Source organism: Podarcis raffonei, chromosome 16 (assembly GCF_027172205.1).
Source record: "Podarcis raffonei isolate rPodRaf1 chromosome 16, rPodRaf1.pri, whole genome shotgun sequence".
Taxonomy (NCBI): domain Eukaryota; kingdom Metazoa; phylum Chordata; class Lepidosauria; order Squamata; family Lacertidae; genus Podarcis; species Podarcis raffonei.
Window position 1 is genome coordinate 15348064 of NC_070617.1, and position 17562 is coordinate 15365625.

The 17562-nt window shown below is 48.7% G+C and overlaps 2 protein-coding genes across 4 annotated transcripts in view; one reads left to right on the forward strand and one right to left on the reverse strand.

Annotated features, from left to right (window-relative positions):
* Window positions 1-164, reverse strand: part of SLC25A45 (solute carrier family 25 member 45) — a 13010-nt gene extending 12846 nt beyond the window's left edge. The window contains exon 1 of one of the 2 annotated variants that reach the window (XM_053368915.1): window positions 107-164. The gene's annotated coding sequence lies outside the window, so the exon portion shown is untranslated. The remainder of the gene's footprint in view (window positions 1-106) is intronic. The other variant, XM_053368914.1, reaches the window with a different exon arrangement.
* The window catches only part of FRMD8 (FERM domain containing 8), a 22216-nt gene extending 5982 nt beyond the window's left edge, over window positions 1-16234 (forward strand). Inside the window, exons 1-11 of one of the 2 annotated variants that reach the window (XM_053368912.1) lie at window positions 293-382; window positions 1216-1297; window positions 2894-3061; window positions 4767-4868; window positions 5383-5441; window positions 6206-6372; window positions 8812-9036; window positions 9627-9750; window positions 10813-10956; window positions 12099-12303; window positions 14381-16234. In XM_053368912.1, coding sequence (XP_053224887.1) covers window positions 1216-1297; window positions 2894-3061; window positions 4767-4868; window positions 5383-5441; window positions 6206-6372; window positions 8812-9036; window positions 9627-9750; window positions 10813-10956; window positions 12099-12303; window positions 14381-14499 — 1395 coding nt within the window. In that variant the 5' untranslated portion in view covers window positions 293-382 and the 3' untranslated portion in view covers window positions 14500-16234. Of the gene's footprint in view, window positions 1-292; window positions 383-1215; window positions 1298-2893; window positions 3062-4766; window positions 4869-5382; window positions 5442-6205; window positions 6373-8811; window positions 9037-9626; window positions 9751-10812; window positions 10957-12098; window positions 12304-14380 lie in introns of those variants that run through there. The other variant, XM_053368911.1, reaches the window with a different exon arrangement.
* Window positions 16235-17562: the final 1328 nt, after the last annotated feature.

Sequence of the window (17562 nt, forward strand, 5' to 3'; positions counted from 1 at the left end):
GAGACTCTTAAAGAGAGGGCAAATGCTGCTGCAGCCGGAGCCCCGTCTTGGAAAGCTCTTCTCTCCACGCGGCGCTCAAGCGGCTGCCCGTTCCCCAGTTACCTACCGTAATCTCCCGATTACAAGCGCGTCACAAATCACCCGCGCCAGCCTCCCGCCGTGACGTCCCCACAATTGGGGGTGGGGAAACCCCGCCGCGCGCTCTTGCGCGTGCGCAGTTTCCCTCTCCTCCTCCCCGCCCGGTGAAATTCCTGGGCTGGCAGGAGCAGCCAATAGGCGAGCTCGGAAGGAGTGACGGCAGACGCAACGGGGGTGGGTCCCCTGTTAGAACTGCAGAACTTTCCTCCTTGCAACGAAAGCAGGAAGGAAAAGGAGGACACAGGTGAGACTGGCGGCCAGGTAGGCAGCGCGCTTCCCCCGCCCCGGCTGCCGCTTCCTAGGGACTTTCTCTCCCCCCTCTGCTCTGAGTGCGCCCCCTCCCCATCTCACTTGACCCCCACCCACCTGGGCAAGGCTCCAGCACCCCCTCCCCGGCTCACCTGGGTAGCGCAGCGCCTAGCCACGCCCCTCCGCCCTCTGGGTCCAGCGGAGCAGGGCGAGGAATTTCCTAGGGCTCTGCCCCGAGAGGAGTGCAATCTCACTTGCTGGAGACGGAAGAAAGTTGGTCGGGATGGAGAAACAAAGGGGAAGGGAGCGGAGGTGGGTGCAAAGCCCTTCCTTCCGATTGCGGCTGGGGACGGGGAGGAGGGAAAGTGTTTAGCAGTAGCACTAGAAAAAACGGGGGCGGGGCATGCACCCTTCTGATCCCCCCCCCCCTGCACAGGTAGCAGGACCATCCTGAGAGGCCGCAGGACATCAAAACCTGTGCTGCATCCAAAGTCGGGGAGAGGCGGTGTCTTTTTAACTGCGCTAATTCCAGCCTGAAATGCTGAAGAACCACTGCTGCCTGTCAGTGCAAACAGCATTGAGCTAAATGGACCAGTATAAGGCACAGGTGAGTGGGTGGAGCTGGAAATGTCCCCAGCCTGAAACCCTGGAAGCCAGTCAGTGTAGCATAGCAACTGCAAACTTGCTGGGTGGTTTACCACACACAGTCTAAGGCACCTTCAACCCACTACGAGTCAACTTCCTCTCTTCAAGTATATCCTGCAGCTGGGATTTGAACCCGCACCCAATTCCTCACATTTCAGATGTGCACCTGCTTTGTCTCTGCAGATGGAGGGGGACCGGCTCGGCATACCCCAAAGCACGGAGGACCACTCCCAGAGGAGCAGCATCTCTTCCGCAGGACCCCGAAGTGAGTGAGAAGAGGGAGAGGCAGAAGAAAGGGCCTGGAAAGGGGGGGTGGGCACCTCAGGGGGGTTCTCGACCCTCATACTGGTACTGGAAGGGAACAGGCCTGAGCAGGGTTGGGGTTTGTGGTTATGGGATAAGCCCTCAAGATCTTCAAGGTCCTGCCTTTTGCCTGACAGGCCACATTCCGTGGGTGGTAGGGAGTAGGGCATGTCAAATTCTTCAGCTTTCAAATTCCAAAAATGAGGGGACCTAAAAAGTTGTAACATGACTTATAATAATAATAATTTATTATTTATACCCCGCCCATCTGGCTGGGTCTCCCCAGCCACTCTGGGCGGCTTCCAACAGATTAAAATACAATAACCTATTAAACATTAAAAGCTTCCCTAAACAGGGCTGCCTTCAGATGTCTTCTAAAAGTCTGGTAGTTGTTTCTCTCTTTGACATCTGGTGGGAAGGCGTTCCACAGGGCAGGTGCCACTACCAAGAAGGCCCTCTGCATGGTTCCCTGCAACTTGGCTTCTTGCAGCGAGGGAACCACCAGAAGGCTCACAGCACTGGACCTCAGTGTCTGGGCAGAATGATGGGGGTGGAGACACTCCTTCAGGTATACTGGACCAAAGCCGTTTAGGGCTTTAAAGGTCAGCACCAACACTTTGACTTGGGAATTCAAAAGATATTTTGGTTAAAGTAATATAATTTAGTTTTGCTTGGTAGTTAAAATGTGTGTAAATTGCACAGAAATCATTAAAAATGATTGGCAAGTACTTGCCAATATTGTTTTTTTATTCTTATTTGGCATTACCTGACATTTTAAAAGACAGCTATTTGAAACACTCAAATAATAATTAAAATTGGCAATAAGCTAAAAACATTACATGTCAAGCTACTACATACCTGGGTAGGTTTGCCTAAAAAAAATTAAAATGGAGACAGTAATGCTTCTGAAAAGCAGTTGCTGGGGAGGGGGGCTCTTGCACTCAAGTCCTGCTTGCCGGTTTCCCATTGGGGCACCTGGTTCGCCGCTGTAAGAAGCGGATGCTGTACTAGATGGGCCCCCTTTGGCCTGATCCAGCAGGCTCTCCTCATTTACTTAAAATGTTCTCAGCAGGTGCCGAAAAGAATACAATGATGTAATTCGGCAGGGAGTTCCAAAGTTCAGGTGCTGCCACACTAAAATATCTCTTAACAAATACAGAGCAGGTATTATGTGACAAATCAAAGCGACCAAGTGAAAGTTAAAAATTTGAGAAGGATGGATGTATTTTTTCTTCTTATTTTTCTGTTTTGTCTTTTTTTCTGTTTTTTCTTTTGTATAATTTAAAAAAATCTTTTAATAAACATTTTATTTAAAAAAAAAAAGCGACCAAGTGTGGTAAAGCAGTCTGGTTTAGATGCCAGCACAGAATACTTTGAGACCTGACTGCGTCTGGTTCCTTCATCTGAAAAGTGAAGGAGATTGTTGGTTTTGGGGGCCCCTGCGTCATTTTCACGCAAAACGGGGTGGGAGTTTAGCAGGAATCTGGATCTCCTGTGACCTCTGCTCAGTTGCAAGAAATGTGCTGGTGTCCCAATCCTCCTCCTTCTCTTGTCCCAGATCTGGACGTCCTGGTGTACCTGATCGATGACACAGTGGTCCGGCTAACGGTGGACAACCTGCCCTCAATCACGGCCCACGAGCTCCATCGGATTGTCTTGGAAAGCCTGAGGTTGCCTGAGGGGGCCCTGGAGCTATTTTCTCTGTGGCTGGTCTCCCCATTTCTTGGTAAGGCTCCGCGGCTCCTTTCTAAATGAGCCCTTAACTCTGTCGCTGCTCCTAGCACCCCTGGAGAATCTGTTGTTATGCCAGCTAGCGGTGAGGGGTGCCTGAGCATGTGCAAAGTGCCTTCCTCTCGCACCCATCTCATGTTCCTTAACCCCAGAAGTGCACCTGAGCATGTGCAGAGTGCCTTTCCCATGGGTGATGTGCTGATTCCTGGCACTTCACAAACTGATTGTGGGATGTAAGCTGCAAATCTGCTTTTGAGAGCTCATGCAAGCAACCTGAGTCGATGACTAAGGTGTGAGTCAAGCAAGTCCCAGGTTTGAAAGTTGCTTGTGGCAGGAGCCCTTGAGGTTGCTTTGAGCAATCTAGCATTCTCTCCGCCTAAGCCCACATCTAGACTTAGGTGATAAACTTGCTGACCTAACGTCAGCGATGTGGCAACCCTTGATGCATATTTTTCTTTGGAACTTCCCTCCAAAAACCCGCACACCCTTTCCCTTGTTTCAAATGCATTGCTGTGTAAAATGTGTTGCTAGCGTAATGAGCACCATACAAATAAAATTCCAGGTCCTGCTTTGGGGCTCCCTATCGGGGCATCTGGTTGTCCACTGTGAGAACAGGACGCTGGGCTAGATGGGCCCCCTTCGGCCTGATCTAGCTGCAGAAGGGCTCTTCTCATGTTTGATTATTTTTCTAAAAAATATAGCTCTCCTCTTCCTAGAATCATAGAATTGCAGAGTTGGAAGGGACCCCAAAGGGTCATCCAGTCCAACCCCCAGTGTTAGAAATTAGCCAGGCACCAGGCGCATTCTTGCAACAGGTGCGGGTCCAATTGCGAGCAAATGGATCTCTGTAGATGCCAGGCTGGCAACTGGGAAAGCAAATGTCACTTAGAGAAGGATCTAAAATATTTTCCTTGGAGCTTGCATTTGTTTTATTTTGGATTGTTTTATTTGATGTTTTAATGTGTTGCAACTGCTTTCAGATTCATTGTTTAAAATATAAAGCGGTATAGAAATGAAAAGAAAATCATCCATCATCATCATAAGCTCCACCAAGGTGGAAATGGCGTCTAAACATTCCATTGGTGTAACCATTTGGTGATTAAATTATATAGCTGAGTTTCTGCAGTTCCCTGCAGTGTAGGAGTCACAGCTAACTGCATTGGTGCCTCAGAATAGTTTACAAAATAAAAACACACAATATACAAAATTTAGAACTCAGCTTAAGCAACAGAGATGAAAACATCTGAGCAGCATATACGGTGCAAAAGGCTTGCTGGAATGTTCAGTTGTTTTAGCCAGGTGTCTTAAACTTAGCAGGGATTGTGCCTGACTTGATTTCTAGTGGCAGGGAGTTCCATAGAATTGGGCCCAACACACTGAGACAAAATAGGAAGCGCATGAAACACTTTATCCAAATGTGGGTAATGGAATGTGGAATGGGCTGATGACACTTGTGTTTCCTCTTGTTATCGAGTGAGCTTTGCCAGCTCTGGGAGCGATCCAGTGCTGTGCTTGCAAATGATCTCAGTGAGCTGAGATTGATGGCTCCAAGCTGTCTCTGAGGCACCCTGAACCGAAGTTGTTCAGGGCTTTGGAAATTAATGCTTTAGCCTTTAACCTTCCATTTGGCTGGAGAAGTCAGGAGCCTGCTGAGAGCCCTCACTCTCTGCCATCTTTCTCTCTCTCTCTCATCTTGGCAGAACTGCAGCTGAAGCCCAAACACCAGCCCTACAAGGTCTGCCGCCAGTGGCAGGACCTCCTCTTCCGCTTCACCAGCTGCTCCAAGGATGAGATCTTCGAAGGTGTGGATGTGAGCAAAGTTCCCTCCTCCAGCCCCCCAAGCTGCTGGCCTCCTCCTCGCCTTCTGCTACAACTGGGCAGAGAGTTTGGGGGCCTGCTGGTTGCAGCCTCCCTTTCTAGAGGGGGAGGGATGCCTAGTGCGCAAGCCGGCACCAATCTGCACAGTAGTTATGGAGCTGTTGGGGATGTGGGATGGGGTCCCTTCTGAGGCTGCCTGCAGGGTTCTCGCGACTCACAGCTTTCTGGGGCTGCTGGTTGTGCATCGGTGCCTGCAGGAGAGGCTGTTTTGCTTTTGACATGCCCCATATAGCCAAGTTCTTGAGCTGCAACTGGTCCCCTGCTTCTTTTTATTAGACAAATTTGTGGAGGGCAGGATTATGCTCTGCCTTCTACAGCTGGAGGCAGCAGTGCTTTTGAATCCCAGGTTTCTGGAAACCGTGGGAGGGGGAGAGTTGCTGCTGTTGCCACTGGCCTCATCCCGCAGGACAGTTCTTAGGTTCTCTTTCTCCTCATCAGATGAGCCATCACTGCAATTCCGAAGGAACATCTTTTTCCCAAAGAGGAAGGAGGCCCAGGTGAGTTCTCCCAATGGTATCCTCTAATTGCATAGTTTTCTTTACTCTCTAGGTAGTGCCATTGCACAGTACAACAGATTCATGAAGGAGAGGTCTGTTGACTCTGTTATGGCCTCTACAATTGGAAGCAGCAATGCTTCTGAATGTTAGCATCTAGGGGTTGAAAGGCCAGCTGGCTCGGCCCCAGCTGGAACGTCTCCCTCTCAGCCTTGCCACTGCGAAGATTCATCGACCTCTGCTCCGACATACATCAGCTTGCAGACTTGAGCACACTTTGCTCAGCAGTGTATACTGCGCAACAGAAGAGGCTTGAGGCTGTAGATACATACTAAGCTATGCATTTATTAAACATAAATCAGGACAAAGAAACATGTTGTCTTTCCTTGCCGTCTTCTTGGAGAGAGAGAACAAACAGCTACACAGAGCGGAAGTTCCGCTTACGTCAGCAGTCTGTGCTGGAATGTAAACAGACACGCGACACGCAACAATCCCATGTCTGCAGCAAAAAGGTGGAATGGAATCCTCAACACTGAATACCAGTTGCTAGAAACCCCAGGAGGGGGGAGTGTTGCTCAGTGTTCTCGAGTCCTCTTGAGGATTTCCCCTTTGAGGCATTTGCTTGGCCACTGTGAGAACAGGATGTTGGACCAGATGGGCCTGATCCAGCAGCCTCTTCTTACATTCTCTGCCTCTTCCCCTGTTTGGCTTTTGAATCTGCTTGCTGCCTGTGTGCCCATCCTCATTTCTCATCTCCTCGTCCCAAGATCCAGGATGAAGATGTCCTGCGGCTCTTGTACGAAGAAGCCAAGTACAACATCCTGGAAGGGCGGTACCCTTGTGACCTGGCGGACTGCGAGGTGCTGGGAGCCTTGGTTTGCCGGGTGAACTTGGGGCGCTACGATCCGGAGCAGCACACAGCCTGTTTCTTGAAGTAAGTGGACACAGCTGTGGGGCTGAGATCTGTGGGGTGCCTGTGCAAGGTGGGGCTGGGGAAGGCAAATAAGAAGGGCTCTGAAAGCTCTTGAGGCATCAAAAATGGCCCAGATATAAAAGCAAGTGGTAATATTTGCAAATGCTAAAATGTTGTATGTGCATGAATTGGCAAGTGGATAGCTGATGGTTAAGGATAATAAGTTTTAAAACAACAACAAAAAACTATTGTAATAGAAGGTTACTTGTAAGGAATGGAATGTGAACAACTAGAAAAAACATAGCAGCAACTAGAGGAAACTTTGGGCACATCAAGAATTGGAAAACAATTTTGGGGGGAAAGTATTAAATTTGTCTTAATTTGTGGCTGATCTGGTAGAATTTGGAGAATCAAAAAAAATGGTTTGGCGAGAAAAGGCAGTGTAGCCTTACTGGAGTTCACTGATTGGGTCTGCGTTGCTCCTGGACAGGAGGAAGGAAGTCAAATGACACCGAGGTGGATTCAAAGAAAGAGTTCATTCTGCTCTCCAGATAGCAGAAGGCACTTGTGTGATCAAGTCCACAACAAGTCCAAAGAAATGACAAGTTTCATGCAGTATATATTTCCTCCAGGCACCCTCTCCCTCCTTCCCATATAAATCCAACCACGTCAGCCTATGTACGCAGGTTGACATCACATATGTTCTTGCTCTGGTATTCTTAAGCATAAAAGGGAATTCCTTCCTGTACTTCTGACCATAAAAGGATCTTCCTCTTCCCACTCTTATCGGGGAGGAACAGGTTGTCATCTCCGAGAACACACTTTGGCCTTGTTCCGGACTTAGGTCTGTGCGTCTTTTGTGGTCAGCACATAAGATAAGGTACAAATGTGTCTTTTCTGTTCTACTGGTGCAGTCAGGGTCATCCCTGCCGTCACAAGCTGATAAAGGAGAGGGCTCTGAGCACGGCCGGGTTTCTGTTTATACATTGACTCAGAGCTCAAGTTAATGGATTTTAGCTAAGGAAAAATAGGGATTTTGGTGCAGTTTCAAACTGTCTTCACAGTCAGTTTTGGGTTTGGGAAACCCATTCCTTCAGGGAAAAGTGGCAATCATCAATTGTGTGGAGGGAAGAGGAAAGGTGTGGGGAGACTTTCCAACCACAGAATGGAATCCTAGAGTTAGATGGAACCAAATGCAAGTTGAAGGAAGACAGCTCACGCCCTGTCCCCAAGTGGAGGGAGATCAAGCTGGGGGGCTGGGAGTAGGTGAAAGGGGGCCAGTTAAGGATCCAATAGCACGCAAAAGACTGCATGCACACCATATGTTGAAAGCACATTTATGCACATTCCCCCCTCCCCCCCAAAAGAGGAGAAGAATGGGAACTGTAGTTTGCCCCCCTCAGAGCTTCAGTTCTCAGCATGCTTGACAAACTACAATTCCCAGGATTCTTTGGGGGGAGTCATGTGGTTTAAATGTATGTTGTGTATGCAGTCACACTTTTCTGAGAAGAAGAGGTCGGTCGTCAGCTTTAGTGAGCTAGCCCTAGTGGCCTTGGCAACTTCCAGGTGAAACTATTCCACTATATAATCTTCATTACGCAAGGTGCAATTGAGAACAAAATAATCATAATTAAAAATTTAATCCATTTTTAATTAAAATCCCTAATTATACTTGTCTAAAAAGATCTGTTGTCTGCTTAGAAGTCCCCTCTGCTGGCTTGCTCTGATCCTTTCGTTTTTTTCACGCTGTTCTGTAGGTCCCAAAAGGGTAAAAATCTAATTAAGAAGCCGGTGATTTCTTGATCAGAACAGGCTGTTAATTCAAAAGAAACGTGTCTCAAGAATTTTTGCCTCCGGCCCATCATTTAAGGGACATTTTCATTGCCTAATGAATTGCGTCCCCCGTTGGCTGATTCAAACACAAATCCTTTGGGAGGCAGGAACCTCTTTTTGTCTGTCGCCTAACATGACCAAAAATCTTAGCATGTGTGTCTGAAGAAAATGTGACTTTCTCCAGCACCTTTTGAAGTAGCTGCTCGTTTGTAATTTCATAGCGAAGCTATGTGGACCATCCTTGTTGACCTGGCAGCCTAGAACAGGGTTAGCTGGTAAAGTGCCCTCCATTCCCCGTGGACTACAACTTCCTTAGTGGGTCATGCAAACTGCTATTGTGAACAATGCTTATAGGCAGCCCTGTATTAAAAAGGGGTTTTAATGCTTGGTGTTTTGTTATGCTTTTATATGTGTTGGAATCAGCCTAGAGTGGCTTGGGCGAGCCAGTCAGAATTAATTAATTATTATGTGGGGGGGCACTGGGAATAGTTTATAGAACCACTGGTTTAGAGTGGCCCCTCATGAGGAAAACCCTGTAGGGCTGTAACCTGCACCCCACAGAGCTGTGGGGGGCAGAGGGAGCTGTACCTTACCCTGTGCTGAATGAGCTTTTTCCTCCCCCCTCAGAGAGAGGCTGGACTCTTTCCTGCCTTCCCACCTTTGCCGAAGAGGCCACAGACTCCTCTCAGCCCTGTGGAAGCGAGGCAGTGCCCACTCGCCTGCGGACGAACAGGGCCTGCTGCGAGCTTTCCGGGAGTTGCCTGAAGAGGAGGAGGCCTGCGAGGACCGGGCTGCCCTGCGCAAGCTTTACTACTCCTACCTGCAGAAGTGCCACGAACTGCCTCATTATGGGTGAGTCTGGTGGCTTGGTGGTTGTGGGAACGGGAGTGGGGATGCAGAATGGGCAACCTGGATGGCCAGCATGGCAAACCACAGGGTGGTTTCTGTCAGGGTGCCCTGGCCTTGCTGGCTGCAATGTTCATGGGCTGTCTGCGCGCTCTCTGCCTGCTGAACAGCATCCAAATACAGTGGTACCTCAGGTTACAGACTCTTCAGGTTATAGAAGCTTCAGGTTACAGACTCTGCTAACCCAGAAATAGTACCTCAGGTTAAGAACTTTGCTTCAGGTTGAGAACAGAAATCGCGCAGCCAGAACGAATTAAGTTCTTATCCCGAGGTATCGCTGTACCCCTAAGAACCAATGAATCCAGATAGACTGCTTTTGGACCTGGAGGTTCCACGAGGGCGTAAGAAGAGCCTGGCTGCTGGATCACGTCAAGGGAGGCCCGTCTAGTCTAGCATCCCGTTCCCATAGTGGGTAACCCAGATGTCCCAGTGGGAAGTTCTTGAGCAAGCAGGACCTTATCACATACGCCCTCCTGTCTGCGCTTGAGATTCCCCACTTGCAATTCTCTCCTTGTGTTTCTTCCCCTCCCTTCCAGGTGTGCCTTTTTCTATGGGGAAATTGACAAGCCCGCCCAGGGCCTGCTGCATCGGGGAGGGCGCAAGTCCGTGGTAGTTGCCATCAGCCTGGAGGGTGTCTCCATCATCGACAGCAAGGAGAAGGTAAACTCAAAAGATTCCTGCATTGCAGTAGGTTAGGCTAGATGACCCTTGAGGGGGTCTCTTCCAGCTCTATGATTCTGTGAACTTTACAATTCTGTGATTCTAGGGGTGAGCCAGCCCTCCTCTCACTGGGGCCTCTTTCTCTCAGGACCTGGGCTGACTTTGTGGGCTAAGCCCCAGAGTCCCTTCCTGCCTCGTGGCCTGGGCTGTTTTGCAGAATTTGCAATATGGAGAAGGGGTGAGAGACTTGGCGGCAGAGGAAGAAGTGGTGCCTTGGGGCCCTTCCCTTCCCTTTCTTTTCTTATTTATTTATTAACAAAAAAAGGGGGAGGGCAAATGAAAAGAAATAAAGCAAAAATTTGGAGATCTAAACCATGAAGCATCACAGCCTGGAAGGTCAAAAGCACAAAGGTCCAGCACTTCTTCCCAAAGGAATCATATAGTATTAACTCATACAAAAGTTCCTTTACAAAAAACAGAAGACTTGGGGTTGTTTTGGGGTTTTTTAAGTATTCTCCATCCTCTGAATTCCATTGCCATTGAAATAAAAGATTCTGCAAAATCTTAAAGGAGCCAGAAGTTTGCATGTGCTGGTATCACTGAGCAGATGTGAGGTGCCTCAATATTTGTATAAGAAAATAAAATACTTTAGATACTTTCAGTTTAAAGAAATACCTTTTCAATAAGTGGTATGTTGGGGGGTCTTTTTCCAGTTCTGAAAGAGTCCAGGTGCCCAGTCTTGGGGCAGCATGTGCTTATGAGCCAATAATAATGCTAATTAATACTATTTTTATTATTTATACCCCACCTATCTGGATGGGTTTCCCCAAGCACTCTGGGTGCCTTATAGCATGTCTAAAAAGATAATGAAAACATCAAGCATTAAAAAAACTCCCAATACAGGGCTGCCTTCAGATGTCTTCTAAAAGTTGTGTAATTCTTTATCTACTTGACATCTGAAGGGAGGGTGTTCCACAGGGAGACACACACACACACACACATTCTTGCACCCCTTGCACACTAACCGTCTTTTCTGTACACCCACCCCCTGTTTCCCGGCAGCACATCTTGCTTGGCCTGGCCTTCCAGGAGCTGTCCTGGGACCACACTTTCCCCAACGAGGAAGAGCACATCCTTTGGCTGGAGTTTGATGGGGAGAACGAGGGCACGCCGGTCAACAAACTCCTGAAGGTCTACTCCAAGCAGGTAAGAACCTAAGAAGGGCCTGCAGGTCCAGGTCCAGGCTCACATCCTCTTCTCACAGTGGCCAATCAGATGCCTCTTCTGGGAAACCTGCAAGCGTGATTCGAACACAAGAGCCCTCTCCCCTCCTGTGCTTCCCAGCAGCTGGTATTCAGAAGCATTGCTGTGCTCATGCATGCATAAATAACTGGCAAGCACCAAACCCTTATTTGGAAGAGCAGCACTTTTTTTAATCTTCTTAGCATTTAACACAACGAAACAAAATAAATGACATGCTGGCTGTTCGGCAATGATCTTCCACAAAATGTCTGGACACAGAAACAATTCTCACTTTGCATGGAGAACTCAGCCCATCTCTTCCGGCCTAAAAGATGCCTCGTCTTGAGGCCCAGCTTGTAAGAATATAAGGTGCCCCAAGACTGTCATAAGAAAAGCAGCTGTGTTTTTAAATGTATTGGGTGGTGCTGTGGGTTAAACCACAGAGCCTAGGACTTACCGATCAGAAGGTCGGCGGTTCGAATCCCCGTGAGCTCCCGTTGTTCAGTCCCTGCTTCTGCCCACCTAGCAGTTCGAAAGCACGTCAAAGTGCAAGTAGATAAACAGGTACCGCTCCAGCGGGAAGGTAAATGGTTTTTCCGTGCGCTGCTCTGGTTCACCAGAAGCAGCTTAGTCATGCTGACCACATGACCTGGAAGCTGTACGCCGGCTCCCTCAGCCAATAAAGCGAGATGAGCGCTGCAACCCCAGAGTCGGCCACGACTGGACCTAATGGTCAGGGGTCCCTTTACATTTTTTACTTTTTATTCTGCCTTTCCTGCAAGGAGTTCAAGGTGGCATAGCCCCCAGCTTGTCCTCCTCACAGCAACCCTGCGAGGAAGATCAAGCCAAGAGGGAATAGAAATAATTACCGGTATGTAATATTACGAACTTCAAATAGTGACTGGCCCAAAGTCATCCAGTGAGCTTCATGTGAGCTTTGCGGGTAGGACTTCTTGTTTTAATTGTGCGCAGAGCCATGCACATTGATGGCACTATATAATTCAATGCTAACAATAATGACCAAGTGGGAATTTGAACTCAGGTCTCCCAGGCCCTAGCCCAGCACTCTTAACCGCTGCAGTTAGATGCTCCTTCCTTCCCTCCAGGCTGAACTTATGAGCGGCCTGATAGAGTATTGCATTGAGCTGAACACGGCTGCCGAGGGGGGAACCCTGGACCCCAGCGCCGCATCCTCCTCCTCTGCGTCCCAGAGCCCCCCAACTGACAGGCGGCACCCCAAGCTCCAGCGGCAGAACAGCGTACTCTGCAGCCGCATCCAGCATCTTTCGACCATAGACTATGTTGAGGATGGTAAGTTGGCAAAAGCGGGGAGCTGGGGTGGGTGCCAGTTGCGGAAGTTTGTGTGGTTGATAGGGTGGGAGGCAATGCAGCCTATGCCAGGGGTGGGGGGATGTTAAGTTATTTTTTGTGAGGTCTTTTGGCTTCCCAGAGGTAGATTGCGGTTGACCACTCTGGGAAACAGCTGCAGAGAGAGCCTGTGGCCTTCCAGGTACAGACATACCTTGGTTGTCGAACGCCCTGGAACTCAGACAATTTGGCTCTCGAACGCCACAAACCTGGAAGTGATTGTTCCTGTTTGCGAACGTTCTTTTGGAACCCGAATGTCCGACGGGGCTTCCGCGACTTCTGATTGGCTGCAGGAGCCATAGTTTGGTTTTGGAAGTCGAATAGACTTCTGGAATGGATTCCATTCGACTTCCAAGGTACAACTGTACCATGTTATTTTGATGCCGTCTTTTGACTGCCCCCAAAAGCCCCCTCCCCAGGCGTCTCACAAACATATCTCAGGGGGCAGATGTTGCAGAACCACAGCTTCCAGCATCCCTCACCGATTGCCCCACTGACTGGGGGTGCTGGAAGTTGGAGCCCAACAACAGCAATATGAAAAGGATCGGAAAAACAAAACTGGCAAATACAGTGGTACCTCAGGTTACATATGCTTCAGGTTACATACGCTTCAGGTTACAGACTCCGCTAACCCAGAAATAGTATCTTGGGTTAAGAACTTTGCTTCAGGATGAGAACAGAAATCATGCAGCGGCGGCACAGCGGCAGCAGGAGGCCCCATTAGCTAAAGTGGTGCTTCAGGTTAAGAACAGTTTCAGGTTAAGAATGGACCTCCGGAACGAATTAAGTACTTAACCTGAGCTACCACTGTATCACAATGCTTACAGACAAGCCTCTGTTGTGACCCTTTTGGAGCTCTGTGTGGAGTTCCGGTTGCCTCATCACAAAGAACTGAGGGGGAAAGGGGTGACAAAATTGATTGAACAGCTGGAGCAGCTGCTGTTGCAATTTTATTTTGTTGCATTTATATCCCACCTTAGTCTTCAAGAAGCTCAAGGTGGCACAGAGGGTTCTCCCCTTCTCATCTAATCCCCACCACAACCCAGTAAGGTAGGCTAAACAGAGAGGCAGGGACTGGCCTTCAAGGTCACCCTGTAAGCTGCATGCCCAGGTGGGGATTTGAGCTCTGGTCCTAGTTTGACAAGACTCTGGTCCTAGTTTGACAAGACAAGACCACAGGGGCTCAGGTGGACAGCGCTTGGGGCTCTTTAGCTTAGGAAAAAAGTCAGGTTGGAACATGATAAGACGTGTTTAAAACCATGCACGATATGGAAGAGGTGACTAGAGCGGGTTTTTCTTCTTCTTTCTCATTCTATTAGTACTGTGAAAAGTAAGGGAGGGGTAGGAGACTGCCTGTACCAAGGGACCCAGCACTTCTACACAAAGTTCATAGTCCGTAACACAATATGGCATGGAAATAAATAAAATAAAAACCAAAGTTCATTGTTAAACTATGGAACTCACTCCCACAAGAAGCAGCGACAGCCCACCAACTCGGATGGCTTTAAACAGGGATGAGGCCAATTTATGGAGCTGTAGACAGCCTCCAGGACCTGAGCCCTCCCTGCCACTGCTGCCGCCCCTAGGTGCCAGTGGCTTGGAATTGCAAAGAGCAGGAGAGGGGGGGCCTGTTGGACTCATGTCCTGCTTCTTGGGCTTCCCATGGTCAGGGTGCTGGGCTAGGTGTACCAGTTCCCCACCCCTGATCTATTCAATTGTCAGAGTAAACCCCTGATTTGATGACTGTTGGCCGTACCAGAGAAACGGAGCCTCCAAGCCTAGGGACAGTCTATCTCAGATTGCTGAGTCCTTGGGATAAGGAACACTGAAGAGGGTTGTCGCCTCACTGCTCTGCTTGAGGAAAACGCAATGCTGGACTAGAGGGACATATATATTTTTAAAGACCCCCCGCCCCCCCGGCAAGGCTCCTCTTGGGGTAGGAACCATTGTTATCTCTGCACTGCTGGACCTGGACTGGACTGCCTTGCCGTTGTTGAGCAGTTTCTGCTTCTCTCCCCAGGGAAAGAAATCAAGAGGGTGAAACCCCGCCGGACTACCTCGTTCTTTGGCCGCCAGTTGTCCAACGCCCCCACCTCCTACTCGGCTGTCCGGGGGGCAGAGAACCTGGAGCAGGGCTGACTGCCTTCAGCGGGTGGCATTATAGGGACCAATCGACTTGGGGGGCAGCTGAGCTGTCGGCATTCTAACCACCTTCTGGGATTGGAGCCAAACCCTCCCCCCTCCAAAATCACACACACACACCAATACATCTCAAGTAACTTTTCTCCCAATTTCTGAGTTTGTTCTCAGTGTGCAGCAGGGGATCCTGGCAGCTGTTTGCCCTTTGATGGCTGAGTCCTGCATCCTGCACTGCTTTCTCTCCAAATTTGGTTCTGCTGAGCATATGAGGTTCAGGGCAAGGAGGAAGAACATTGGGGGCCACTGTCAGCGGGAAAGCTGAGCTCTAATCTTGCATTAGATGTTTGCTTGCCTTGATTTGCCTCTTATTCCAGCAGTTGCATCTTCAGAAACTCTCTTTTTGCAGACCAGATACTGGCTTCATTCATTTACTTCAAGCCCCACTTCATTTCTCCTGTTCCTTACAGAGAGCCTGGCGACTGGGGAGCTATAGGGGGAAAACATTTGAAGGAAGCAGAGCTGGGAGACACCATTTCAGATGCAAGTCAGAGCATGTTTATTTGCAGAACAGTTTGTCTGCCTGAGATGCAGCTCTGGTGGGTGAGCTCTGTCCTAGCTGCACCTCCCCACACCCAGCTACAGCCCCCAATGTTGGCATTCTGAAGGGGTTTTTTGTCTGCACATCTGAACAACTTCTGCATTCATCGTAAATGCCCTCCCCCCCCAAAAAAAAAATTAGGTTCCAATTCCCTTGAAGTAGCCTGAACATAGCCACATGTTGGTACTGCAGCAAGGAAGGATTTATGCAACAGAAGGGCTCCACACATTTTATTTCTTTTTGCCTTTTGCAGAAAATTTAATTTCACTCCAGAATTGTAACAGGGAATGTTATTAAGCATTTTACCTTAGCAGGCTGGGGGTATTCAAAACAAAGGTGTGCCCTGAGAGATGTGAACTCTAGGGGAGAAATGTGCCATCTTTCCATTTTATATTTGGGTGTTTAGAAAGGCACAATTGCATTTGCAGCTAGGGCACAGCTGGATCGTGATGTGTGTACACATACCCCATCGACACGTCTGGAAGCCTCCCAGAATTGGGCGAGAAATGAGTGGTGTTTAGTGCATCTATTAACTTTAAATATACGTACCCCGTTTGAGGTTGTACATTCACTTCTGCACTTGGGAGAAAAAAACTATGTTGAACTGCTGCAAGCAACTTTGAACCCAAAGAACTTTTTGTGTGGTGGGCAGAGGGTAGATGTCATTACATCTAGAAAAGCCCTAGCTTTGCCAGTTCAGGGACTGGGAAACTTGTGGCCCTGCAGATGTTGAGCCAGTGGTCAGTGCTGATGGGAGCTGGTGTTGCACAGATGTTCTCACCATTTTCCTTCTCCCTAAGCCTGCAGAGCATCCATGAGGGATGTCTTTGCAGCTGTGTCCTGTCCTGTCCTGTGATTGTTCCCCCCTCTGCCAGCATCTCTCCCCATGCTGTGCCTCTAAGGCCACCGCTGCTCTTTGTAACTTGCTCGTAGGGACCTGGGCATTGACCTAGCCACAGAAAGCACGGTAGGAGAAACCTCATCTTGCAAACAAAGTTTGGGGAGAGTGCCTTTTTTTAACTTCCAAAGAAATACTATGCAACGTGTTTTACACTAATCTTTATTTTCAGTGTGTGTTAACTCACTAACTTTGTATAAAGGATCATTTGTTTGTTGCAATAAAGATGGTGGATCTGAGTATGCGCTGCATTGTTTTAAAACATCACTTTTTATTATTCTGAGCATGTCCAAAGTATCAGGGGATAGGCTGAGCATGCTCTGTTCCTGCTAAAACTGCAGTGTTGCAGTGCTTGCATCAAACATATCACAATAAAAGATGCTCTGGCCTTTTTCTCTCTATGCGTTTCAAGCATCCACATGTGACAACAAACTTTGCATGATTCTGCAAGCCTCTCATCCCCTAAATAATCTGCTTCTCCCTTGTCCACATGGTGGGGTAGGGAGGGGAGGAAAACTACTCCAAGAGAAGGCAGAAGCGAGGCTTCAGTTGCTCCTACTGGGCGTGCTCAGCATGCTCCCAAACGCTTGGCCAGGAATGCCATTTGTATAATTTACTGCTCATGTTCCAGCCCCGCCAGGGGCCGCCACTGCTCCGCATTCCCAACAGCTGCACATTCCTATCCTCCATGTTCTTCCTAGAAGTTGTACGCCCTCTAAAATAACTCTCCAGCCCAGGCTATTCTCAGGGTTCCCACATTTTTCTTGCCTTCTCCTTTCTTGCCCTACATGGGGCTCACGTCTTCCTGGCATTCGAGCAAAGGTTTATATTTAAGCATTTAGTGCCAGGCCTACTTTAAACCTAGGAAGCTCCTTGTATTTCCTTTTCGTAACCATTTTCCTAATACTGAGGCCAGAGGAAGTGGAGGGCAACTGAACAGGGGGCGAGGTGCAAGTGTCTGTCTTGTGTGTGTGCATTTGAGCACAGGCATCCCTGATGAGGGTGAAGGGATTCGAACGAAGACTTTCCCCTCTTCTGCTCCACCACAGTTTCTTACGCTTACAGTTGTCTCCCACATTCCTCTCCCAAGGAACTCAAAGTGGCACACATTGCTCTCGCTCCTCATTTAGTTCCTGCAACCGTAGCCCTGTGATGTAGGTTAGACTGGCCCAAGTGAGCTTCATAGCTGAGTGAGGATTTGAACCTTAGTCTCTCCCAGCTCCTAGTCTGGCATCCTAACCACTAATATCCTCAGCAACAGCATTATTATTATCAACTACAATTATTATTACAGTGGTACCTATTGTTACAGACGCTTCAGGTTACAGACTCCGCTAAGCCAGAAATAGTACCTCGGGTTAAGAACTTTACTTCAGGATGAGAACAGAAATTGTGCTGCAGTGGCGCGGCAGCAGCGGGAGGCCCCATTAGCTAAAGTGGTGCTTCAGGTTAAGAACAGTTTCAGGTTAAGAACGGACCTCCGGAATGAATTAAGTACTTAACCTGAGGTACCACTGTACGTTAAACGTATTTTATTGGTTTTTCCAAATACAACAGATTGCAAGTA